Source organism: Mustela nigripes, chromosome 2 (genome assembly GCF_022355385.1).
Source record: "Mustela nigripes isolate SB6536 chromosome 2, MUSNIG.SB6536, whole genome shotgun sequence".
NCBI classification, from domain to species: Eukaryota; Metazoa; Chordata; class Mammalia; order Carnivora; family Mustelidae; genus Mustela; species Mustela nigripes.
Window position 1 is genome coordinate 116968802 of NC_081558.1, and position 27202 is coordinate 116996003.

The 27202-nt window shown below is 42.8% G+C and overlaps 1 protein-coding gene and 1 non-coding gene across 2 annotated transcripts in view; one reads left to right on the forward strand and one right to left on the reverse strand.

The window, feature by feature from the left end:
• USP13 (ubiquitin specific peptidase 13) overlaps window positions 1-27202 on the reverse strand; it is a 112349-nt gene that overhangs the window by 81486 nt on the left and 3661 nt on the right. The window contains exon 2 of the mRNA XM_059391488.1: window positions 6129-6254. Within this exon, the coding sequence (XP_059247471.1) occupies window positions 6129-6254 (126 nt within the window). The remainder of the gene's footprint in view (window positions 1-6128; window positions 6255-27202) is intronic.
• On the forward strand, window positions 9603-9778 carry LOC132012771 (small nucleolar RNA SNORA81). Its single transcript, XR_009402749.1, has one exon. It is a non-coding gene; the product is annotated as a small nucleolar RNA SNORA81 (small nucleolar RNA).

Here is a 27202-nt window from a genome sequence, read left to right on the forward strand (position 1 = left end):
AGTTAGGCGTCTGCCTTCAGCTCCAGGCACGGTCCGAGGGTCCCAGGTTCGAGCCCTGCATCGAGCTCCCTGCACGGAAGGAAGTCTGCTTCTCCCTTTCTCTCTGCCCCTCCCCCCGGATCATGCACTCTCTCTCTCTCAAATAAATAAAATTTTTTTTCTAATTTTATTTTTTTGTTTCAAATGGCCAAAATCTTATTTCCACCTTTTCTGTCCTCTGTTATTAGAAAAGAATACATTTCCAGCATACCATGGTGTGAGGGTCAAAGGCCGGCCTCTTTCCAGTTAGCCACGAGTTTTGGCAACATCAAGGCCTTAGTACTGCTTTAGTCTGTTCCCTTATCAGTCTTAAGTCTCCTTTGCCACATTTTATTACTTGGCATTGAAGGCCGACTCATCTTTGTGATTCTCACATTAAGTTTTTATAGATTCTACTCTACATTTATAGTTCACATCTTAGCATGTGAAAATGATTGAACACTTTAGCTCAAAACCCCGTCTCTCCAAATACTCATGCCAAATTTCATGTCCCCTCTCTTGGAATCCCTCTCCTCCCAAGGTCTCCGAGACGCTCTTCCTCTCCCCACCACATGCCTGCCTCAAAAAAGGGATGAAATAAACCAATCCTGGAGGTCACTTGGAATCTCTCTACCAACGTGTATGGCAGCTTTTAATCGTCCCGACCTCACTGTCTCCTCCACTCCTGCAGGATGGTGGACGGAGAAAGAAGGACAGGGGCCCCCCGAGCCCCTGTTAGAACACAAGGCTCTCCCTGATTCTGCCGTCCACACCTGAGACGTGGATTAGATCTACTTCCTTTCAGGAAAAACGAAACCAAAAAAATCCACTAGGTTTTCCTTTCAAAGACCATCACCTCTGTGCCTGCCTCAGTCTCCACTAGAAATCAACAGGGTTTGAGAAACAGGAACTCCTCAGTCATCAAACATGACTGGGCCCATGGGTCAGGCTCTGTGAGGCCCCTGAGACTGCAAAGTGAATGAAGAGACAGACGGTCCATCCCTTGAGAACTCCACCAGCAAAGCAGGGGAACATTTATGCAAACAAATAGCACAACAGATTCTGGTGAGTATTAAGAGATATGTGAAAAAAGCAGGATCATAAGGAGGAAATGACATTTCTGGAGGTGGAAATTGTGGGCAGGTAAGAAGGGCAGCATGTTTGGCATTTAGCAGCTGCTTAGCAAATATTTGTTCAATGGATGGATGGATGGATGGATGGATGAATGATTAATGGAGGAAGGAAGTTAAGGAAGGAAGGAAAGAAGGGATGGAGGGAAAGAGGGAGGAATAGACAGATAAATAGAAGGATAAATGGATGGATGGATGGATGACAGATAGATAGATGATGGATAGACAGATGGATATGCTGATCACAGAGAATACAACAGGTATGAGAGGAATCAGACATCCCAGAGAGGAAAAAATAAACAACATGTACAAAGGTATGAATCATAGTATATTTCAGGAAGAGGTGGTTTGATATACCTACTGCACAAAGCTGGTGGAGTAAAAGTAGAGTCAGTAAGGCTAGAAGGAGCCAGATTATGGAAGGCCTTATAATCTCATGCAAAAAAAAAAAATTTAAAATTTTAAAAACGTCTTCATCCTGCAACAAAGGGAGATACCAGAAATTTAAGATTCTGAGTCCCACAGATACACAGACATGTGCATTTGAAAACATCACTAGGAGTGCAGCATGTACATTAGGTGGGAAGAAAGGCATCAAGTTTGAAGGAAAGATAAGTCAGGAAGCAAAAGCATTAGTCCTTTTAAGGGATAAGGAGCTTTTAGGCAAAAACAACAGGATGGAGAGGACCGGATGGACTTCAGAGCCATTTGGGAGGTCCAAATAACTAGATTTGGGTCACCAACCAGCCATGGAATGACAGAAGAATCCAAAAGATTTCCAGGTCTCTAGAATTCAAGATGAAGGACAACTCTGAGAAAGAGTGTGAGCACACTGGCTTGAAGTACCTATGAGGTGTTAGTAGGAGAAGCCCCATCAGCCAGATGATCAGGTCTTTGGCTCTGGAGAGATACTGATTAGGAAGTCATCAGTTCAGAGAGAGTAATTAAACAAGGCAATGGACAACACTGATGAGGAAGAGCAGCTCCAGAGAAAGATGGTACCCTAGGGGGTCACCTGGGTGGCTCAGTGGGTTAAAGCCTCTGCCTTCGGCTCAGGTCATGACCCCAGGGTCCTGGGCTCGAGCCCCAAATCGGGTTCTCTGCTCAGCGGGGGGCCTGCTTCCTTTCCTCTCTCTGCCTGCCTCTCTGCCTACTTGTGATCTCTGTCTGTCAAATAAATAAATAAATAAAACCTTTAAAAAAAAAAAAAAAGGCAACTTGGGAAGTGCGCTATCTAAGGAGTGAATGAATGAAGAGATGCTAGTGAGTCAAAGTCAGAAAAGGCAGCCTGAAAAACAGGAGGAAGCCAGGAAAGAATGGTGCCAAAGAAAGCAGAAGAGCCATTCCAAGATGGGAACAAGTTCAAATACTCAAAAAGTCAAGTAAAATCAGGGTTGAAACGTATCCACCAAGTGTGACCATGCATGGTCACTACAGCCCCAATAGTTCCAGCTGGTTTAGCCGGAAGACTTACCCGATGGCAATGCTGAACCTCCAGCAAGGGAACAGGAAAGCTGTTAAAGACACTTTATCTGAGGGACAGGATGACCAGAGGAGGACACAAATTACAGGGACAGTTTTGTGGTATGTTCTTACTTAAGGTGGGAGGAAAAAGCCAGAAGAGGGAGATGTTGAAGAAAAGGGAATTAAGGAAGAAGCAAGTTTCTGGGGAGGAAACAGAGCTGTGAGGACAGAGAGAACATAGCTTTCTGCTGGGATATGGGAACCAGAGGCAAGGAGTTCCCAGGAGGCAAGACAGATGTTCAGGAAGTTCCTGTCCAAGGTCCCTGTTTTCTCAGGGACATACAAGTCAAGTCGTTCTCTGAGGATGATGAGGGGAGGCCCTGGTAGGGCACTGAGGATGACATCTGGAGTCTGGAGCGGAAGAAGCTACAGGCCAGGTTTGCTGGGCAGTGAGTCAGCCTAGCGGAAGGGGGAGGCCAGGAGTCTGACATGGCCCAGACCATGGTGGTGCAGGATTGCTCATAATGTGCTCCCAGAAGGCAGGATGAGACTGACAGCATGACTAACCAGAGCTCTCGGGACAGTTAAGGAGGCAAGACAAGGGGATAAGGGTCCCTTGAGGGCACCAGTGGTAACAGTACATTTTAAGCCCTGAGAAGCAGTCCCAACAAACAGGGGAAGTGGCCACCTGGACCAGTCACAGGACTGCAGACTGCAAGGAGGGAAAACAACAGAGTGAAATCGGAATAAATGAGAGCTAAACTGAGAGAGGGTTGTGGTCACAGAATGAAATATTTAACTGAAAATTTCAGAGGCACAGCTAACTGCACGAGATTACCAGCACTCTGCAATTCTACCACTAGCTTTGGGATCAAGTTATCTCAAGCCTCTGGGCCTTGGTTTCATTTCCTTAACCCCAACTCCCAGTTTCCTAAAACTTCATCATTTTACACTAAGATATATGTCCGGGACAAAGCGTACCTCATAAGAATTGCTAAGTCCCACATAACAGGAGCAGTGAATGTAAATCATGTACTATCAAGCCAACATTAGATTGTTTTAAAGCCAATCATTGAGTTGATGGTTTATCTGACCTCCTGGCCTTTCTTCCTCCTCTTCCTCCTACTCTGCCCACTGTCCAATTTGGGGATCTCTCCTTTGTCTGGAACTTAAACAGAGAACATATTAGGTGGGCTAAGGTGAATGATCAGATGAACTTCAAATCAGCATTTACTATTTAGAAGTTCCAACACAGTCTACAGACTATTAGGACTGAAGTGAAAGCTGAAGAGTATTGCTAACTATAAAAATCAATATCTGAATTTTAATAACATCCCCAAACATTATCAATAACCAATTAAAATACATGAAGAAGTAAAAATTAGCAGTAACAATAGTTACAGATAACCTAAAAAAAAAAAACTCACAAAATACAAGCTCTTTTATTGAAAATTACAAAACAGTATTGAAGGAGACAAAAGAGAACTGAATAAACAGAGAGGTATGTCATTTTGAATACTCACATTCAATAAATATTTCTGAAACACCTACTATGTCCTGGATTGTTAAGGGCTGAAGACATGGAACTGAACGAAACAGACAAAAATCCCTGCCCTCGTGGAGTTTACCCGCTGTTGTGGATTATAGAGTAATCTCCAAATTCACTGTGATATCCTCAAAATCTCAATAGGAATTTTTATACTAGTTGAACTGATTCTAAAATCTACATAGAAAAACAAATGTCTAAACCCAGAAAAGTTCTGGTAAAAGTGCTTGCTCTACCAGATACCCAGGCTTGCTGCACCAGTGCAGAGACAGAAAAATAAGATCAACAGAAAAGAACCAAGAGCCCCAAAACAGACCCGAGTATGAATGCCCAGTTAAAATGTAAAAAAAAAGATGGTGCTATAAATCATTGAGAAAGACTGCAATACTCTAGTAAGAGCAGGACAACTGGTTACCCCTAAGGAAAATAAAGAACAGATTCCCATACTTCATACAAATACAATAAACTATAGGTGGATTAAAGTCCAAAAAACGTCAAAACACACATATGCTCATGCAAACACACGTGCACTTCAAAAACAAAACTATTAAAAGAAGTATCATTATGACCTTGAGTTGAGAAACAACTTCATAGATAAGATACAAAAGGCACAATTCATAAGGGAAACGTTTAATAAATCTAACATCAAATTCAAAACTTCTATAAACAATAACTCATAAATGAAACAAAAAGTGAAGCTACAGACCATAAGGAAAAAATATCAGAGAAGAGAAAACCAGGATGGCCAGTAGACATATATGAAGATGTTTGACCCTTGAGGAAGGAAATGCCAATTATTTACATGCTACTTTGCACCATTAGATTGACAAATGATATTTGTCTGACCAAGTGTTTGTGATGATGTGAGAAAACAGTAATTGGTAATCAGTGCAGATAGGAGTATAAATTGGGGTAACCACACTGGGGTTTTTGGCAGTACCTCGCCAAAACGAACATAAGCACACCCACACGTCAGCATTACCACTTCCAAATGGTTGCATCATTTGTAGAAGCAAAAATAAAAAGGGGGGGGTGGACAGTCTAAATGTTCTTCTGTAGGACAGCAGGATAATAAATGACAAGGCACTCATAAGAGGGAATAACAAACAAACCATAAAATGAATTAAGTATGTTCTGACGCACTGGAACATGAACAGCTTTCAAGAACAATCTGAAAAGGGAACGCTCTACACAGAATTATATGCAACAGCATGATAGTCTTTATCTACACCCTAAAAACACGTAAAGTCCTTCCACATATTGTTCATGACTATCCGTACATAAATAAAATATAACGATGTACACAGGAATGAGAACAAATTTGCAGCCATGGTTACTACTCGGGAGGGAATCAAAAGGGACTTGAGCTTTCAGGAAAGCACTTTCTCTTGCTCAAAAGAAATATATAATAGGGACGCCTGGGTGGCTCAGTTGGTTGGACGACTGCCTTCGGCTCAGGTCATGATCCTGGATTCCCGGGATCGAGTCCCGCATCGGGCTCCCAGCTCCATGGGGAGTCTGCTTCTCTCTCTGACCTTCTCCTCACTCATGCTCTCTCTCACTGTCTCTCTCTCAAATAAATAAATAAAATATTTTTTAAAAAAAAAAGAAATATATAATAAATAAGAAGTCTGAAGCCAAAATATGCAAAATTTTTTTTATTTCTGATTTGGAGATTTCTGAAATTATTTTGTGTACTTGTCTGTATTTTTTACTTAATTTTTTTTTCCTTCACTTGACTCATGTCTGGTTAACACTAATGAGAAATTCAGAGGAAGAGAAAATTAAACTGGGTAAGGTAGAGTTTGGGGGAAAATCTATGAATTTCTGCCAAGGGTCATGCTCCTGTTTCCCATCACCAAAGGGCATCAGAAATCACGTGGGCAGAGAAAACCCTCCAGGTGATAATGAACCGCACGACGACGTTCCGGGGAAGATACCAAGGCCAGTTCTCCCAGCGTGTGTCTCACCTCTCGCACGTGTCTTTTCAGGTGCATGTATACACTCTGTCCAGTTTTTCGAAAATGTCTTTCGACATGTTCCCTTCCAAAGGCCAAAAATGTATTCATGCATACATAGAGTCCACCTTCAGAGTTCTAGGAGAAAGAGACAGGCGACAAAATTAACCAAAGATACCTTGTCAAGTCGTTTAGATACGAGATAGGTAAAGGGAAGAAGGGCGAACGGTGAAGACAAGACCCAGCAAAAGGCCACCTGGCCGTCGCAGTCCTCTGCGATGACCCTCCACCCACAGCAGGAGTTCCTGTCCCAACCCTGAGTTCCAGGTGCTCCCGGACAGTTGCGCACAGTCTCCCCCTCAGGAGAGCCTCAGAGGCCCCTGCTTGTCTGACTCTCCAAACTGGTGTAAAGGACAATAAGGGAAGAAGCAGCTTGGCAATTGATCCAACTACCAGCAGAGCCATCATTCTTCTTCACTGATCAAGGCAAGTCTCCAGGAACAGAAAGTTCTATACTCTTTTAGCAGGACAATTCGATTCAAAGATATTCTTCCCTTCCGTCGGTGACACATGATATTTGATGGTACCATTCATAAACTAGGACGATTTAATAAGCCAATAATAACTTAATGAGTAAATTATAAAGGATGGAGTCCTATCATAATCCTAGCTACGTATTTTTGCATGCTATTGTGTGTCTGGTACTTCTCATACATTATTTCAGAGTCTGACAATATTATCATTTCCATTTTACAGTTTAAAAAACTAAGGGTAAATAAGTTACTTGCCCAAGTTCACAAGGCTTGAAAGTGTCAGTTAAACTAAAGCCGTTTCTCTTTTTATCCTTCTAGGCCACATTTCAAATATTATTTAATTACAGACATCCTGGCACAATGAACAGTCAAGGATATTGTTCACATTTTTTTAAAAAGATTTTATTTATTTATTTGACAGAAATCACAAGCAGGCAGAGAGGCAGAGAGAGAGAGCAGGAAGCAGGCTCTCTGCTGAGCAGAGAGCCCGATGCGGGGCTCGATCCCAGAACTCTGGGATCATGACCTGAGCCAAAGGCAGAGGCTTTAACCCGCTGAGCCACCCAGGTGCCCCATATTGTTCACATTTTAGATGCTTGAGTTTCTATCCCAATTTCACCTCTCCTCTTTTTCTCACTTCATTTAATATGCTTCTGTGTAAATTTTGCCTATAAAATTAACCATCCTTGGGACACCTGGCTGGCTCAGTTGGTTGAGCATGTGACTCTTGGTTTCAACTGGTCATAATCTCTGGGTCGTGAGAGAGAGCCCCACATTGGACTCTGGGCTCAGCGCAGAGTCTACATGAGGTTCTCCCCTCTGCCCCTCCCTTTCTCCCCCTTCATTTAAACAAATAAATAAATACTATAAAATCAGCCATCCTTTCCTCGATGAAAGTAGATTTTTATTAAGCACTTGTCAGTCTCACTTAACCAAATAATTTTTTAAAACAATTTTTTAAAAATCTATCAGAATTACCAACAAATACCTATCAAAATTCCTTACATTATATTCAGTAGAACACAAATTCAATATCAAAACAGACACTGATGTTCCTACAAATATATGAAAAATAATTTTTAAGTTCCAATAATTCAAGATTGCATCTTTTTAAAATTTCTAATAAAATTCTCCAACACTGTATCTATGGTTAATAAGCCAGATATAAATGAGTTTTATCACAATGAAGATATTATAGCAGCATTAGTTCAGATACGTGCCTATTATTGGAACAAATAAATTGCATGAGGGAAGAAAACGAAAAAAGTATAGAGATAACAAAGAAAGAGGTAAAATAGTCTCAATTTGTTGATAACATTATAGTCTATATGGAAAATCCTTAAAAATCTACAAACTACTAACTAGTAAATCTAATCAATGAATTTAGCCAGGGTCTTGGAATATAAGTTTATAGGCAAAAATCAATTTCAATTTTATACTCTGGCAACAAACATCTCGCAAGTGAAATTTTTAAAACTTGACTATAAAATAGCATTCAGAAAAGCTTGTGCTTCTGGATAACTTTTTCTCTTTGATGAGATCATTTGAATAAAACTAGAAAGTTTCTCAACTAGAGGCAACATATTATATTCACTTGATCAATAGATTAAATCCTTTCAGAAGTTTTCAACAGACATGCTTTTTGTATAGTCATAACCCTTAAAAAACTTGTCATCATTATAATGGTCAGTTATTCATTAAGCCCATTAAATTGAGCACCACATATTGTGATTTTGAAAAATAACATTTCCATTCTCTTCCAACAAAATGTAATTCAGTCAAAAATGTAATTTAGTCAAAAAGAATTCAAACCAAAAGATATACCGGGGAAAATATGAGATTTGGAACCAGGGTCCAAATGAATGACCTAAAGGTTGTCATTCAGTCTCTGAGCCTCAGTATTTTCCTTCATAAGCATGTCTGCAGCAATAATTCCCATCTGACAGGTTTCATTAAGTTCAAAGGGGGTGACATGCTGTAAAGCATTACATAAACAAGAGCAATTATTTATTATGAGCTACAGTTTGTGTGCCACATGTATCTCCTATTATCTCAATTATTGTATAATTGGGGGAAATAAGCAGAAGGAAGAAAACAGTGAGTCTGACAGCCACACTGGCTGGAGGCAAAAAACACTAATCTATCAGAAAAAAATATATTAAGCAACTACTAGGTGAACCAAGGAATTAGCCAGTGGAAGATGAAAAATGTTCAAGTACAGCATTTTTCTGGAGAAAAATACAGAATAGCTATAAATGCAAGAGTTTATAAAGTAATCTCTAAAACAGTCATAGAGTCTTTGCTAATTTCATTGCCAAGAGTTTTTGACTTATTAGGGCAATTGATAAAAAATTTAATATAACCCTAAACATTCATTCGCAATTTCTGGAGTCACCTGATATTGTCAAAACGTCTATAACCTGAGAGGAAAATGCGTTAGCCCCACACAGGGAAGGATTCTATGACAAACATCCTGGGGTCTCCTCCATCCCACACACCATGTCCACCAGCAACTCTGAGATGGAGGTGCTACCATAGGATGTGTCAGCGGTGCTAAAACTTCAGGACACACTGAAACACAGATCCCTTCGAAAGCTACCCTATAAAGAACAAACGCTTCTGTCTAATGATCCATGCTTTCTTCCCTCTTCCCAACTTAATGTCTACGTATTGGTCCTATAAGACTCTTTCGTGTCCAAAGGCAGTATTCCATGCCATGTGCTTTGAACAGCTTCTTCCACAAGTGATGACAAGACCATGCTGACAAGTCTCTCTCTCCCAATTCCTTTGGTTGCTAGCCTTGGATCAGAGCTGAGCCAACTTTGGGTTTTCAAACCCACTATCTCCTGCTCTATTTAACCAGCCACACCCCCACTAAGATTAGTGTCCCGGGAAATACCGTAAAGCACTTGCCTTTCCGTGTCCAAAAGTGCAGCCACGAAATCGGACAGAACTTTATTTGTAGAAGTACTGGGCTAAAATTGCGGAAACTAGATCACATCTTGGGTTTTGTAATGATGCTAGCAAAGTACATACAAGAAGAACAGGAACTGCACTAGAGTGTAAAGACTAGGGTGAGCCTCTCTCTTAATGCCCAGTATCTTTGTCTTAAGGTAGGATGCACTACATTTTTAGAAAAAAATAAAATTAGGGGGCGCCTGAGTGGCTCAGTAGTTTGAGCATCCAACTCTTGATACAGCTCAGGTCATGATCTCAGGTCCTGAAATCAAGCCCCATGTCAAGCTCGGGGAGTTCAGTTCAGAGTCTGGCTTGAGATTCTCTCTCTCCTTTTCTCTCTGCCCCTCCCCCACCCTCACCACACTTTCTCTCTTCCTCTCTAAAAAAATAAAGAAATTTAAAGAAAGAAATCATGCAGGTTAGAAAACTACCAACTGACAGTGAAACACAACTCAAAGAATAAGAGCATAAATACAAAATAATGCTTTTCTCCAGTGATAATAGTAGAGCACTTTATTAAATTAAAACAGGTTACAAATGAAATTCAAGATATATTGCAGTAGTTTTTTTAAATAGATTTTTTTCATATCCATAAAGATTCCAAAAATATATTCATTCTACGTTAACTGCTTAATATATGTCAAACCACAAGAAGCAGAAAAATGGGGGGAAATCACTGATAAAAGTTAATGGGAGAGTTAGCCATCAGTATACAATAAAATTAACCTCAATCCACATCTTATGCCAAACACTGGAATAAAGTCCAGAGAGCTCCAAGAGATACGCATTTAAAAAACTAAAAAAGAAGAGAAGGGCATATCTATCCCACTTATGAAGGGGAAAATCATTTCTGGCCAAGAAAATATAGGATACAGAGATGATATGGTTGAGTATAAAAATGTAAACACTAATGAACAAGTTTTACACCACAGGGGAGAAAAAAATGAAACAAATAGAAAACCAATCATAACACAATGAGGAAATATGTAAAGTACAATGAAGAAAAGTTCATATCCAAATTATGTAAAAATTGATAAAATTACAAGATGTCAGCATTCAGATTCAACTTGGTAAGTTTTTAAGTTTGTTTAGTTTTAATTGTGAGAAAATATTACAATCAAATCATCACATTCTCACTACCTCCTGAAGTAATAAGCATATTAAAACAATCTCAAGGCAAGTGTAAGATTACTAAACTAGCAAAAAGTATTGAAATTACAAGGCCTGAAGCCACAGAGAAAACCTGTATATATACTCTCACAATATAAATTGGCTTCATCTTTCTAGAGATCAATACAACTACGACCCTTTAACACAGTAGTTCTCCTTTGAGTACAAGACTGTAGGAACCCAGAAGAAAGAGGGAAAAAATCTAATGTGCACGAAAATATTCACAGATGCACTATTTATAAGAGGAAAAAATCTCCCAAACAGAGGAGCTAAGAACTTGTGGCACAACAAAATATTATAATGTTATTTTTCTTGTTTTTCTTTTTTTCAAGATTTTCTTAAATTCAAGTTAGTTCACATACAGTGTAGTATCAGTTTCAGGCGTAGAATTTAGTGATTCATCAGTTGCATATAACAGCCCATGCTCATTACATCATGTGCCCTCCTTAATGTCCATCACCTGATCATCCCTCCCCCACCAACCACCTCTGCTCGCCAACCCTCATTTTGTTTCCTATGGTTAAGAGACTCTTATGGTGTGTCTACCTCTCTGTTTTCATCTTATTTAAATTTTTTCCCTCCCTTTCCCTATGATCCTCTGTTTTGCTTCTTAAATTTCATGTATGAGTAAGATCATATAATTGTCTTTCTCTGATTGACTTACTTCGCATAGTATAATACCCTCCAGTTCCAGCCACATCATTGCAAATGGCAAGATTTCATTCTTTTTCATGGCTGAGTAAATATTACGAATTGAATGTCGTGTATATAGGATGTAGTATAGAACTGTATATAACATGCACAGAAAAATAAAGCTCATGGAAAAAACACATGCTGATGACGAGGAAAGGGAACAGAGGAAGGGAAGTCTGTGCACTGACCAAGACCTGAAATGAAGCTGGAATGTCATCAGTGGTTTTATATTTAAGTTCTTCACCGTGGGGCTCACAGCCTTATCTCCCTTTACCTTTGTGCTGTGTCCAAAGAAGTGTTTGTCAAACTACTATCATGAAAGACCAGATTATTTTGTGTTGTGTTTCATTTTGGTTCTACTCATTAAGGAAAGGCACGTGACTCCACTGCACATGACTAGTCCCGGCTCCAGTCAGATGTGAACTTACTCCCACGTGTAAGTCCCACAAAACCCAAATGGGTTTATATGTTGTTCAAACAAACTAATCTGCTGCCCACACACTTGGATGTGGCTACAATGTCAAGCTGCCATAGAAATTTCTAAATGCTTACTCTCAATATTTGTACTTATCTCTTGGAACCAGTCAGCTGACCACACCTGAGTAGCACTGGTCTAGAGCTACTTGGTTGCCATGTCGACTCCCCATTCTTAGAACTGCTCAGGACAGGACAGTTCTAAGAATGCCTCATGGTCAAGAAAGCGTCGCTCCGAGGACCTTCAGAGATGTTGGGTCAGGCTCCAAACCTTCAGAGCAGCTGACACCAAAACCAGCTACATACACCAAAGCCTCCAAGACTGTACAAGCTCCCAGATCCCACGCCTGTCCACTTGTCCACCTGCCTGTGCCCATGACCAAGTCCCGTGTCCCCTGGCTCATCACCCTGTGCTGCTGGTTCTGAACCCCAAATCTACTTTTGTATTTCGTGACGGTTAACATCTCAGTCATTGAAATCTATGGCTGTGAGAAACCCAGGCTTTGTTGGTTTGAGGCCACCGGGTTCAGATCCTGAATCACACATTCGATCCTGGAGGGCAGGGAAATCACGTCATGTTCATTATTTAATTCCAACAACAGTACCTGGTACAGAGCAGAACTGAAGAAACATTTATGGACTGAGTGGTAAAGCTTGTGTGGCCCTTTGTCATTCAGTCACAGAGTTTAGACCCTCTCTGGAACTGATGTCCAGTGCCCTTCTGATCTGTATTAAGACCCCTTAGACCACGGCTCCATTTCAAGTCTTGGCCAAAACTAAAAAATGAGGATCACCAAAAGAAAACTGATGGCCATGCCTAGGAAAACAGCCTCTGGCATCTGCAGGAACACTAGTTTTTCAGGTTTGTTCAGCTAAAGCCAGGCTCTCAGCAGCTTAGACACTTGAACCCCGTGACCCCAGCTCCCCTACTTTCTGTGACCAAGTCAGCTTCACTGGGTCTTCAGGACAGTGGCTGCCATGTCCACATCCCGTCTCACCTTAGACCCTATCTGGCTTCTACTTGCAGGGGTCATCCAGGCAAGGACAGCCAGTGTGCGCGTCTCCGCATGCTCTTAGCTAAATAAGATTCTAGTGATCATTTTCATGATGCACTAAACAGAAACTTGACCAACATGTAAGACTTGATTAAGAAACCTGAAATCACAAAAAGCCAAGAAATACTATGCAGGGCTTCCCTAAAACTCTATAATGATCCCCTATGACAATTTCTCCCACCCCACAATCAAACCATGAGAGAAAAGCAACGTTGGAAGCTCATGTGTTGCTTAAACCCAGTCTTCAAAGCATTTTGATATAAATATGATATACACACAGCCTTTCATTTATTACTTTACATTGAATGGCCTACATACTATTCAGAAGTAACATCAAGGACAAAGACAACTTTTTTTACACCGCTGCCTTTTAAAAGAACATTAAAACTAAGGCGAAGATAAAGGTCAAGGTTACATGTTTTCAGAATAGCAAGTGAACAGTCATTTTAAATAAAAATACACCACATTGTCAATCAGTAGGTGTTCAGAGAACTTTGTTTACGATGGTGTGTTCTTGGAGACCGGCCTCCGCTGGAAGACAGGAAGGGAGAGCGAGCCCGTGTGAGCAGTGCACTCAGGAAACAGAGTCGCTGCGTAACACTTGTTTTTATAACCACAGAACAGTGTGGAAAACAAGCGGTCATTGCCACAAAGAGAAACATGATGTAGGTAGATGGAGTCACAACAAATCCATGTCCAGGACAAATTACATACTAACACCCAGGAAGGCGGTGACTCACACACTCATGCAAAAGGGAGATGAAAAGGACAAGAACACAGTATTTTCTAGAACACTGATTAAAAAAAAAAAAAGGAAGGGCGCCTGGGTGGCTCAGTGGGTTAAGCCTCTGCCTTCGGCTCAGGTCATGATCTCAGGGTTCTGGGATCGAGGCCCGCATCGGGCTCTCTGCTCAGCAGGGAGCCTGCTTCCCTCTCTCTCTCTCTGCCTGCCTCTCCATCTACTTGTGATTTCTCTCTGTCAAATAAATAAATAAAAATCTTTAAAAAAAAAAAAAAAGGAAGAAAAAGAAATGAACTGAATTAACTACTTGTAAGTGTGAAAGTAAATCACCTGAATGCTCAAGAACAGATTTCTTTAGTAATTTACACATCCGTGAACTGTAACACCCTTCAGCCATTGAAGATTGATTTGTAATGCATAGTTACTGATAGGGAAAGCTCTGCAAGGTATTTCTGAGTGAAAAAAGCAGGTAGCAAAACAGCAGGTGTGACATTACAAAATACACAACATACCGAGCCTGCACGGCGTGGGACATCATCTCTGCATGCAGACATCACGCGAGATGGTTTTCTTCATGTTGTCTTTCACATTTTCTGATTTTTCTTCAGGAAAATTGATTCATTTTTTAATAGTAAAAAATAATTGAATGTTTCTTACTGAATGTGTGTAGAACTAATTATATGTATGCGAAATTGAACTAGAGAGTTGTCCAAATGTTCCCTTTTCTTAACCCAAACTTTCTTTAGGCTTTCACAGCCAACCTCATAGCTCTAAGAGGCTGTATATTCTTGTTACTCACAGTAATTAAGATTACCTGAAATAATTATCTCAAATGTGTAGCTCAGGAAATTTGGGAACACACAAGTAAAAAGAGGAGATGAAGAGTGTAATCTCAGGGAAACAGATGAGAAAGTGATGACAAGAGAGAAATGATACAAAGTCAGGTCACTGTACCCCAGCCCAGGTAGATGACATCCGTGTTCACAAAAGGAGATTGAGAGATCATCTGTGTGAAGTGGGAAAAGCTATGAAGAAGAATGAGGCTATGAAAAGCTAGGAAGGAGAATGATGTCTTCTCTGGGGATTTAGAGAAGTTGGTGGTGTGGGGGGCAGGAGGAGTTGATTCAGCAGAGGGAGAGAAAGACAAGCACGGTTGGTGCTGTGATGACCTTTACATCTTACTACAAGATCACTCTGGCTACTGGAGGGAACTGTAGGGTGGGAGCCAAGAGAATATATGGTCACGAAGCTATTATGCAGTCTAGACCCATGCAACCACTGGCTGCACGAAAACATTTAGCTCTAAATTAATTTAAATTAGTTAAATTAGAAATTCGGCTTCTCAAATACAATGTACCCATGGCAAGTGCTCAATAATCACATGTGGCTATGGGTGACTACACTACAGATGCAGAACAATTCCATCACCACAGAAAGTTCTTTAAGACAACCCTTGTCTAAACAAGGCAAGATGGTGGCTCAGCCTGGGAGAGGTGGCAAGAAGTCAGGGAAGGGGAAACTTTGACAGATGCAGGTTATAATTTTAAGATAGAACCCCTGAGCTAAAAGGTTGATTAAGGGGAGCCTGGTGGCTCAGTCGATTTAAGTGTCTGCCTTTGGTTCAGGTCACGATCCCGGGATCCTTGGATGGAGCCCCACCTCAGGCTTCCTGCTCAGCAGGGAGCCTGTGTCTCCCTCTCCCTCTGCCTGCCATTCTGCCTACTTGTGCTCTCTTTCTTTCTCTGTCAAATAAATAAATAAAAACTTAAAAAAAAAAAAAGATGGATTAGGCACAGGGGTGTGTGGAAAAGGACAGAATCAAGGGCAACTCCTCGTTAGACTGCTAAGATTACCCACCTCTCTCTGCTCAACTCTTGCTTTCATTAAGCAACCACCTGCCTATTAATTCTGCCTCCCAGGTACTTCCACATCTGAATGGAACCTATAAATATTCCAATGACCAGAGGACAGATCCCCAGTACAGTCTGGTTTCTAGAGCCAAACAAAGTGACAAGGGTTTTTTAAAGCAAAAATGAAGCACAGGCACATGGGAAGTCAGGGGGCAGTAAGAAAGTAAAACAAGGTTCCAGATCAAGGGGGGCAATCATGCAGTCCACAGAAAGGGGAAATGGGATGAGCAAAAAGCACTATCAAAAAATGGGCTGGACAGCAAGGAAACACTCAAACAGCTCACCAGTAGAACAAAACTTCCAGAATACAATATTTGCAAAATCCAGAAACCTTGCCTCCAACAGCAAATCCACTGAAACAAAATTATCTATATAAACTAAGTAGAAAAAACAAAAGGCATATTATCCCAGAAGAGTGAATGTAGGCCCCTCTGCTAGACATCAATAAATCATGCTTGTGGCCATAAAGTGTTAAGAAAAAATAGATGTGTTGATGCAGTAATGATTCTTCCAGTTTGCTCCAAGTTTGCCAGTTTCCTCTCTGCGGAGGACTCCCACATACGACTTAGAGCTGCACAGCCAACCCAGACAGCTAAGGGCAGACTCCAAACAGCTACGTTTTGACACACTATAAATTTACTGTTCCACCAACCCGTCATTTAGGAACCTTTTTCCTAAGGATAAAACCACATCCTTGTTCTGGGTATTTGAAGCAGTGAGGATGCTGTCACCCAAACAGCCGGGGAAGGATTTTGGCAAAAGGCATGAAGAGCGGCTACCATAAGGTTCACAGGGCAAAAATGCAAAATAAATCCCATCGGAGTGAGGACACTGAGGTGAGCACCTTCGGCAGGGCCAGACTGAAGCTGCAATCCACATAAGCAGTTCCCAGTTTACATATAAATAGAATGAGAAACCACCTTGTCAAAGGTAAAAACATTTTACAGTCATTTCTTCTCATTTATAAAAAAAAAAAAAAAAAAAGATCGTTTTCTTCAGGATGCATTTCCCTGACAAACTATATTAAACATGAGGGTTAGGTTTCCAAGCTAACCTGAAAAACGCCCATCACCACAAGCTGGGTTTGAATATGAATAACAGCCCTGAACAGAGCCCCCCTCCCCCAAGGAGACCAGCAAAAACTCCTGCCCGAAGTTCTACTGCAGGGCAGAGCCTCATACAGAATTGCCCAGGACAGGCAGTCTCTCCTGGGCAACCCCAAGACACTACAAATCCCATTTCACATTCTTCTCAGAAGGATCCCCCCACTTGGGGCTCCTGGGTGGCTTGGTTGTTAGGCATCTGCCTTCAGCTCAGGTCATGATTCCGGGGTCCTGGGATAGAGCCCCGCATCCCTTTCCCATTCCCCCTGCTTATGTTCTCTCACTCTCTCTCTCTCATCAAATAAACAAATAAATAAAATCTTTAAAAAAAAAAAAAGGATTCCCTCCCCCACCCCACCCCACCCCCTGCCAACTAAATCCCATTAAAGAGATGGCTGGCATTAAGTAGTTTTAATGGGAAGCCATGATTATAACAACCTGCCGGGTAGGTTACTACAGAGGGAAAAGCCAAGGCTCAGAGAAATTCAGTGAAATTGCGATACCTGTTGAAGTCTTACCGCTACTAAGTAGCAACCGGGTAGGGTGAGGGGCCGGAACCCAGGCCAGTCTGGCCCTCCACACCCTGCCTGGTGTACCTGAGAAGCACATGTTGCTTTGATGGCAGGAGCCAGGTGGGCAGCTATGCCACCATGGAGGTTTGGGGAACAGAGCAGTTTCTTCCTTTCTACTAAGGTTGTTTCATTCCAGGAAAGCAGAAGAGGAAGGCAAGGGAGAGCACGCCACACAAGAAGCTTGTGGCAGGGGCTCTGTCAGGATCTCCTGAACGGGAGGAGAGAGGCTCCAGCAGGACCGACCAGCTCCACTTCACAAACTCCAAAGGACAGCTGGAGTCCCTGGGAGGTGGCTGCCCCAGGCGGACATGGTCATGTCCCCAGATCCCACCCAGCCTCAACAACCGATGCCAATCATAGGCTGGATCTGTCAGTGAGCCTGCTCTCCTGGTGCAGGCCTAGAGACAGAGTACATATATCGGCTGGGGCTCCTTCCAAAGCTTCTGACTGAGACTCAATGAGAGAACATGCCCAAAGGCGCACGTCCAAAGGAGCAAATCAGCAGCTGGACTTAAAGGACACAATATGTGAATTACTTTCACCCTTGTCCCCTCCCACTCCTCTCTCCTCCTGGCCAGTCAATCCACGGATCCCACTAATAGTCCCCCAAGCCTATTTCTAAGATCTGCTGGGGACAGAGACATCTGTGTCCAGGTCACCACTTTGAACAATACCTAAAGAATTAACCAGGGCCAAGAAAGTGACACGTGGTTGGATTAGAAGAAAGTCTTCATAATTGCATCTCACAAGAGCCATCAGCCTCTGGGCCAATCGCCCAGGTACTCAATATGGGGCAGATTTACTCTAGAGTGATTTCATTTCAAACAACAGTCAAGTCTGCATGCATTCCATCTGTAACTACTTGTGCAACATGATCATCTGTTCAAATTTCTAATTCCTGGAGGAAATACTGCCCCAACTCCTCTCTGGGTTTCTCTACACAGCACTTGCCCACCTAATTTGATAGTTCGACCCTCACTGATGCCCTTGATGCACTCCATCTGCCCGGCTACAAACCCTGAAATCCCCTTTAGCATCTCCCACTCCTTCATCCGCTGCATATTTGGTCATTAAGTTATTGTGTATCTTTTTTTTTTTTTTAAGATTTTATTTATTTATTTGACAGACAGAGATTACAAGTAGACAGGCAGGCAGAGAGAGAGAGGAAGGGAAGCAGGATCCCTGCTGAGCAGACAGCACGATGCGGGGGCTTGATCCCAGGACCATGGAATCATGACCTGAGCCGAAGGCAGAGGCTTTAACCCACTGAGCCTCCCAGGCGCCCCATCCTTAGTTTTCCTAAAACATGGTTTATCATGTCATTTTGCTGCCTATATATTTTCAAAGCACCATTCAGGCTTTCCTAACATAGCACCTCAAATCAGTTTACCAAGTTGATCCAACTTTCCTTGCCAGTGTTGTCACTTAGCTCCTAACCTCTGCTTGCATTCCCTTTGGCCCAAGGGACGTTGTGTTCTATATGCTCCATGCTTTCAGCCTCCATGCATTGGCATATGCTTTTCCCTTGGCCTGGGATGCCTTCTCCCAACCCCCTACTTCTCCAGGGAAAACCTGGCTGATCCTTAAAAACCAGCTCAGATGTTCTCTGTAAAGCTGTCACCACTCCCCCATCCCGAAGCTGAGTTAGACACTAATTTTCCTGTCCTCACAAAGCACTTTGTACAACTCTGTCATGGTTGGGATACTGATTGCTGAGGACATGGAACAGTTGGGGTCTTGTGCACTTGTGCTAGTAAGGCTGCCTCTTTTCTGTTTTTCTATCTTTTTTATTTTTATATTTTTTAAAGTAGGCTCCATGCCCAGCATGCAGCCCAACAGGGGACTTGAACTCCCTGTGAGATTGAGACCTGAGCTGAGATCAGGAGTTGGACTTTTAACTGACTGAGCCACCCGGCATCCCTGTTTTTTCAAAATCATGAACATTTATTTTGGAATAAAAAATGTTATTAAAAATAACCAATGCCATATTTTTATTTTGTCATGTTATAATCTAAAAAGTCATAAACTTGACCCTTGACAAGCTAGGGAGAGGTGTCTTGGGTCCTTGCTCGGTGTTTTTTGTGTTGTGACTCTGGGCGCCGGAGAGATCTTGGTGGGCATGATCACACAAGGTGCCCCTTGGGGAGATGACAAGAGGGCTGGTCTCTGTGGAGGTAGCCTGGGCCTCTGGGCTGCCGCTCATGTTCAGTATTATGGGCAGTCAGCCCAGGACTCCTCTTGTCCCCAAGCACAGGGAAGATGGGAACAAGAGCACCTATTTTTAGGGCTGGAACAGCAGGTCAATGCAATAATGACAAGAATGTAATGAATCTGAACATGCCTCCAGACTAGAGGTGGTGCTTGAGGTGCACAACAGTATGTGTGCTTCCTCTGAGGAGATTAAAAATAAAATGATTTGTTTTGTGTTAATTAGGAAGTATTCACACTTACTTAGAGCCTACCAGGTACCCAGCACTGCCCTGGGAGGGTTTGAGTATTTAGGAGGGAAACAGAGGACCACAGTAAAGAAGAGTATGACGTGGATGTTTCTAGCATAGTATGGAGTATGAGCACCAATTTTGAGTGTGTACTAGGAGTCAAACACGGTACTGGGTACTTTTAAATATATTATCTCAGTAATAGTAAGCAGTAGTAATTGTCACCTTGTTTTACAAAAGAGGAAACTGAGAGTCAGGGAGGTTGGCTCAGGGACTTGTTCAAAGACTGGTGCATGGCACAGATGGGACTTGAGCCCTGAGATGTCATGGCGTTAGACCCTGAAGCACTTACAGAGTATTATATTCTAAACAGTGTTGCACTTACATGTATGAATGGAGATTTCAGATATAGGAATAATCAATAAAATCTAGAAAAGTTAGTGGTCTGGATACCTGGATGGGATCCGAAAAGTGGCATCTTGGGGTAGGAAGGGACAGAGACCCGGAGGTGGCACCAAGGTTGGCACGTACGTGAGGAAGAGAGATTACTCAGGCAACTGAAAAGTGAGGCTGGATCCTCTGCGGGTTATAAAGGTCAGCCTTGGTAAGGTTAGACCTATGGGCTGGCGAGTCAGGAGCCAGGGAACAGTTTGAGGACAGTGGTTATTTGCTGTGGCTGTCCTGGAAGGAGAATGAGGACTAAGGTTGGGAGGTGGGAGAACTTGAATAGGAATAAGGCTAGGGCTCTTGAAATATTGAGGGAGGTGCTTTCACGAGGGTGACGACAGTGGGGATAGAGACAGCATAGTGGTGGGACTAAACTCAGTAGACATTTTGATGAAAGATACACAGCGGGGCGCCTGGGTGGCTCAGTGGGTTAAAGCCTTTGCCTTCAGCTCAGGGCAGGGTCCTGGGATCCCAGGGTCCTGGGATCGAGCCCCGCATCGGGCTCTCTGCTCAGCAGGGATCCTGCTTCCCTTCCTCTCTCTCTCTGCCTGCCTGTCTACTTGTAATCTCTGTCAAATAAATAAATTAAATCTTTAAAAAAAAAAAAAGATACACAGCAACTTAATGACTAAATATGCAGCGGATGAAGGAGTGGGAAATGCTAAAGGGGATTTCAGGGTTTGTAGCCGGGCAGATGGAGTGCATCATCCTGGGATGGAGCCCTGCATCGGGCTCTCTGCTCAGCAGGGAACCTGCTTCCCTCTCTCTCTCTGTCTACCTCTCTGCCTACTTGTGATCTGTCTCTCTGTCAAATAAATAAATAAAATCTTTAAAAAAAAAAAAAAAAGAAAGAAAGAAAAAGAAAAACTAAGGACGCAGTGTGACAGACTGAAGGAGGGCAAGGTGGTCAGTTAAGAAAATTCTTGTGCAATAGGCCAAGCAAGAAATGATGTCAGCTTGAGCCTGGGCTGTGGGTAAGGAGAGAGGAGGCTACCCTGGAACCTGGTTTCTAGTCGGATGTGATATAAAAGAGAGGGAAAGCTTTTGGCTTTCGGCTCGGAGGCGGCAAATGTGTGACTCTCTTAGGTGGTCCTGAATCCGGGCGCATCCGACACCAGCAGCCTCCACCATGCCGCCTAAGTTCAAACTCACCGGTGGTGAAGGCAGAGCCACGTCTGCCCTAGCCCCATAGATCGGCCTGCTGGGTGTATCTCCAAAAAACGTTGGTGATGACATCACCAAGGTAACCAGTGATTGGAAGATCTAAAGATTACAGTGAAACGGCCCATTCAGAACAGACAAGCCCAGACTGAAGGGGTACCTTCTGCCTGTGTCCTGATTATCAAAGCCCTCAAGGAACCACCAAGAGACAGCAAGAAACAGAAAAACACTGAGCACAGTGGAAGTATCACTTTTGATGAGATTGTCAGTATTGGCCAACAGATGCAGCACCAATCTGTAGCCAGAGAACTCTCTGGAACCATTAAAGAGATCATGGGGATTGCCCAATCTGTGGGCTGCCAAGTTGATGGTTGCCACCCTCATGACATTATAAATGACATCAACAGTGGAATGCTGTGGAATGTCCAGCTAATTAACTACAAAGGAAAATATTTCAAAAAAGGATCATTTGACCAAAATGTAAATAATTAAATAAAAGATGGGGCACCTGTGTGGCTCAGTTGGTTAAGCATATGCTTTTGGCTCAGGTCATGGTTCCAGGGCCCTGGGACTGAGTCCCATATTGGGCTCTCCATTCGGTGGGGAACCTGCTTCTCCCCCCCGTCTCTGCCTGCCATTCTGCCTACTTGTGCTCTCTCTGTCAAATAAATAAATAAAATATTTTTAAAAAGAAAAGAGGGGTGCCTGGGTGGTTCAGTGGGTTAAAGCCTCTGCCTTCAGCTCTGGTCATGATCCCAGGGTCCTGGGACTGAGCCCCACATCGGGCTCTCTGCTCAGTGGGGAGCCTGCTTCCCCCGCTCTCTCTGCCTACCTCTCTGCCTACTTGTGATCTCTGTCTGTCAAATAAATAAATACAAAAAAAATCTTAAAAAAAAAAAAGAAGAAGAAGAAGAAAAGAAAAGAGAGGGAGATACACGCATCTACACAGCAGCGTTATTCACAATAGGCAAAAACGGAGTCAAGCCAAGTGTCCATAAGCAGATGAATGGATAAACGAGAGGTGGTCTACACATATTATGGAATGTTACTCAGCTTTAAAAGGGAAGGAAATTCTGACACATACTACAACATGGACAAAACTTGAAAACATGGTAAGTGAAATAAGCCCATCACAAAAAGGTAGCTACTATATGGGCTTGCTTACATAAGGTACCTAGAGCAAATTCATAGCGACAGACAACAGAATGGTGGTTGCCAGGGGCTGGGAGGCTGGTGGGCTGGGGAGATACTGGTTAAGGGAGACAGAAGATCGGTTTTGCAAGATGAAGACCTCCAGAGACCTATGGAGGTGATGGTCATGCAACAACATGAATGTCCTTTAATGCTACCAAACAGTACGCTTAAACATGGTTAAGATGATTAAATTTATGTTATGAGCAATTCATACAATTTTTTTTTAAGTAAGAGAGGGATAGGGAGTCAGAGTTGATAATTTTGTACATCTCCCAGCCTGTAGCCCTAAATGAAGGGCAGCACCTTTAACTGTGCTCCAATCCACAGCAAGAACAATGCAGGGGAGTGAAAACAGAATTCAGAGCTGTGCAGATGTCCGGGCTCAATACAACTGAGGACACAATCTTTCCCGAAATGCTCCCTGACAGGACAAGCATTGTCTCTTACATTCCTAGACTCTAAAAATGATACAACTTGAAAGATAATTAATGTCAGCCAAAAAGAAACAGGAAGTGACTTCTTGATTATTCATTTGGAAAAGCGGGATTCCAGTGTATGTGGGGCAGGTTACACAAATACGTCAATTTCACTCCTTTCTGAAACACAAAGAAAAGAACAGTAAAGACATTATGTTTTTAAAAAACATCAACCTGAGCCACAAAATCTGGAAACCAGACTGCAGATGGAGAAGCAGTACAAGACTAAGATGACAAAAAGGAACCCTAGCTAGGCCTGCAGCAGAAAAAACCAAGATCCGATCTGATGTCCGCCCCAGAACTTCCAAGAGACTCCAGAATTAGTAGCCCTAGGTAACTCTGCAAGCTGGGATGAGACCAAGGGCTGAAGAGCAATGCAGGGCAGTGAAAAGAGAATTCGCTTTCAAGAAGGAAGGTTTGAAAACCCATCTAGGTAGCAATCAGAGCCCAAATCCTTCCTGCACTTACAGTGGACTCTCCCACACGAGCAAACCACTGGAGATTTATTACCTAGAGCAGGTAAAAACATGGGACTCAGGTATGTGGGACAATGAGCTCAGTTAGGGACAGAGGTTCCATTCTAAATACATGGAGACTTAGAGGTGTGTGTGTAATGCATGTGTATCAGTCCAGATGTGAATCAAAAATGCCAACCATTATAGGTTTTTCAGGCAAGAAGGGATTTAATACAGGGAATTAGAGGGTACATACTCATGGTTAGAGCTGTGAAAGCCGAGTGCAGAGAAATCACCACTCATGTTCAGGAAATCTAGGCATACAAGCATCGTAAGATACTGCATAGATGATCCCGGTTCCCCCATGGCTGAGGTGGCCTTGAGTCCCAGAAGGATACTCTGAAGCTGACAGGAAAATCCCGTATCTGCCACCGGCTACTGCTACAGTAACAATGTGGCTTCTCTTTCTGAAATTCTCACTGGCAGAATAGAAATCCGAATCCTTCTGTTTGGGAGGCCTCGGTGGCTCAGTAGGTTAAGCATCTACCCTCAGCTCAGGTCATGATCCCAGAGTCCTGGGATTGAGTACCGCATGGAGCTCCCTGCTCAGTGGAAGTCTGCTTCTCCCTTTCCCTCTGCTCCTCCCCCCTTGTGGCTCTCTTTCTCTCTCCTCTCTCAAACAAATAAATAAAAATCTTTCAAAGAAAAAAAAGCATGCTTGGGTGGCTCAGTAGTTTAACTGACTGCCTTCGGCTCAGGTCATGATCCTGGAGTCCCAGGATCGACTCCCGCATCAGGCTCCCTTCTCAACAGGGAGTTTGCTTCTCCCCTTGACGCTCCCCAATCTCATGCTCTCTCTCTCAAATAAATAAATAAAATCTTAAAAAAAAAAAAAAAAGAAAAAGAATCCTTCTGTCAAAAGATTCAGGCAACTATAGCATCCAGGTTCCCAGCCCCTACAACATGCAGCATAGGAGAGGGCCTAACAAAACAGGGATAAGATTAAGAACCAAAAAAAAAAAAAAAAGATTAAGAACCAGAAGACCATATCCAGCCATATCCAATATCCAGATGCCAAGACCACCCTCCCCCTCTCCTCCCACTGTGTTACCCGCTCCCCCAGTATTGGCCGATAGACCTTCACCTTCCAGGCAGAAGACAAAGGTCTCTTAACTAGTCGCCAAAGGGAAAAAATCAGGATGCTAAAATTTAAGGTTCTCGAGCAAACAGACCAGCCAGATCACCTTTCAGTGAAGTTCACAAGTCAACAGAATACGGAACTCCCACCTCCAAAAAGCCCAATGATTCCCAGCAAAGTAACTGCAATTTTTTTTCAAATGTCTCAAATTCTCTAAACTTTAATTTGCTTCAAAAAGAATGTACATGAGGGGCGCCTGGGTGGCTCAGTGGGTTAAAGCCTCTGCCTTTGGCTCGGGTCATGATCCCAGGGTCCTGGGATGGAGCCCTGCATCAGGCTCTCTGCTCAGCAGGGAGCCTGCTTCCTCCTCTCTCTGACTGTCTCTCTGCCTACTTGTAATCTCTGTCTGTCAAATAAATAAATAAAAATCTTAAAAAAAAAGAAAAAAAAAAGAATGTACATGAGGGGTGCCTGGGTGGCTCAGTGAGTTAAAGCCTCTGCCTTCAGCTCAAGTCATGATCCCAGAGTCCTGGGATCTAACTCCACAGCGGGCTCTCTGCTCAGCAGGGAGCCTGCTTCCTCCTCTCTCTCTGCCTGCTTCTCTGTGATCTCCATCTGTCAAATAAATAAATAAAATCTTGGAAAAAAAAAAAAAAGAATGTACATGAGACATATGACACCGATAGCTGAGCTAAGATTAACAACCAATTATTCAATCACCACAAATGTGAAACTGTGAACCCAGAAAGGCCACAGTGCAGGAGGGATGTGTCACTAGAGTAACTGGTTGCGCCCACACTGTAGAACTCTCGAACCCTGGTTTTCAAAGTATGACCTGGAAACCTTCTCGTGCACCCAAGTCCCTTGGAGTCATCTGCGAGGCAAAAACTATTTTCATAACATGAACTTATCTGCCTTTTCCACTCCTGCTCTCTCCTGAGCAGACAGAGGCATTTTTAGGAGACTGTATGACATCTGGGTGACACCACCACTCTAACAGCTAACAGAATGGAAGTTGCTTTAAATTTTTTTCAGTCTTCATTTCTAACGGGGTAAATATCAATAGACAGAAACCACAAAATAGCTCTCTGGCATCCTTGAAACTATGTAAGAGTATATAGGGGCCAAAAATCTTGAGATTCATTGCTATAAAACATTTCAGTTAGTTGCTTTTGGAAAGGAACTTTTAATATGTGAAACTAATTAGAATGAGTTTAAGTTTATATCTTCAAAGGGAAAAGAAATAGGAAATGTTTTACTATCTTAAATCTGTTGATCCCTTAGGAGGAAGATTTTTCCATATAGACCCCCAAATTAAATTATTTTTCCCCTACAAATAAGCACAAAGATGCAAGTCTCACTTCTGGAAGGTAGCATGCACACCGCTACAGTAGGGAGCCCCTAACAGGAGCTGCTCCTACAAGTAAATAATCTCAAAGCCTTTCCCAGTGGCTATGTAAACCAGCCAGTACCATGAGGCCCCAGCTCCCCAGAGTTTTACAAAGGAATGTGTCCTTTGGGATTGCCAAGGGATCTCAAGAGCTTCAGAGAACAGGAAACAAGCTCGTTTTTACAAAATCATGCTGATGCTGCAAGGGAAGGAGAGGTGTGAGGGACCGCTTATGGTGGTGTCATATCCTCTCAGGCCACCTTTTTGGTGTGTACAGCTGCTTGTCATAGCAGGTGTGGCCAGATGTCCGTGGCTCACTGCACTGGGATCTCTCTCTTCTCAGCAGCTGCTGCTTGTGGAAAGGCTTCTCAGGAGTCCCCTCTGGCACAAATACAAACCTGGAAGAGGGCATTTCATCCCTGGAGCACCCCTGACCACCAGACCAGTGGATAAATACTCTCCTCTCCATGTCCCAGGTGGAGGATATCAAGGCCCATCCAACAGTTCCCCAAGAGGTCCCTGGCCTGACTGAGCACCAGTGGTCCACCATGGCAGCCGGCTCAGTAACTCACTCTTGAATTGGCTTTCCTTCCTCCCCTTTGTCACTATTCCCTTGGATGTTCTTCCTTTTATATTCCCTGGGATACCTTTCCAAAATAAAGCGCCCATGGTAAGTCCTTGTCTCAGTCTTTCAGTTGACCCCAGCTAAGAGAAGGAGTAAGATAAGCTCTTCACCTCCAACCAGGTGGGAAAGGGGCATGGTCAGCACAAGAATGGCCCAGCTCCTCCCTGATCCTAAAACTTGGTAGAAGGCTTCACATCTAGCAGATGTTTTAAAATGACTAGTTAAGTAAAAAGAGAATGAAATCATGGCCAGCTGTGGAAGAGAAACTACAACTTACTCCTGTGTTGTATGACAGACTCTAATGTGGATTTCAGAGAAAAAATGAAGTCTCAAGCCGAAGATGATCAAGACAGGAGGGTGTTTCTGGAAAAGGAGATGAATCTTTGCTACTGGAAACCCAGAGACTGACCTTCCTGGAGCTGGCAACCTAGAAGGTGAGGGGATGTGGGAGGGCAGAGTATGTTCAGATGAGCGAGGGGTTCAACAACCAAGGGATGAGTAGATTTTACATTGTGGGCCATGAAGCCTTGTGAGAAAAAGTATGGACCAATG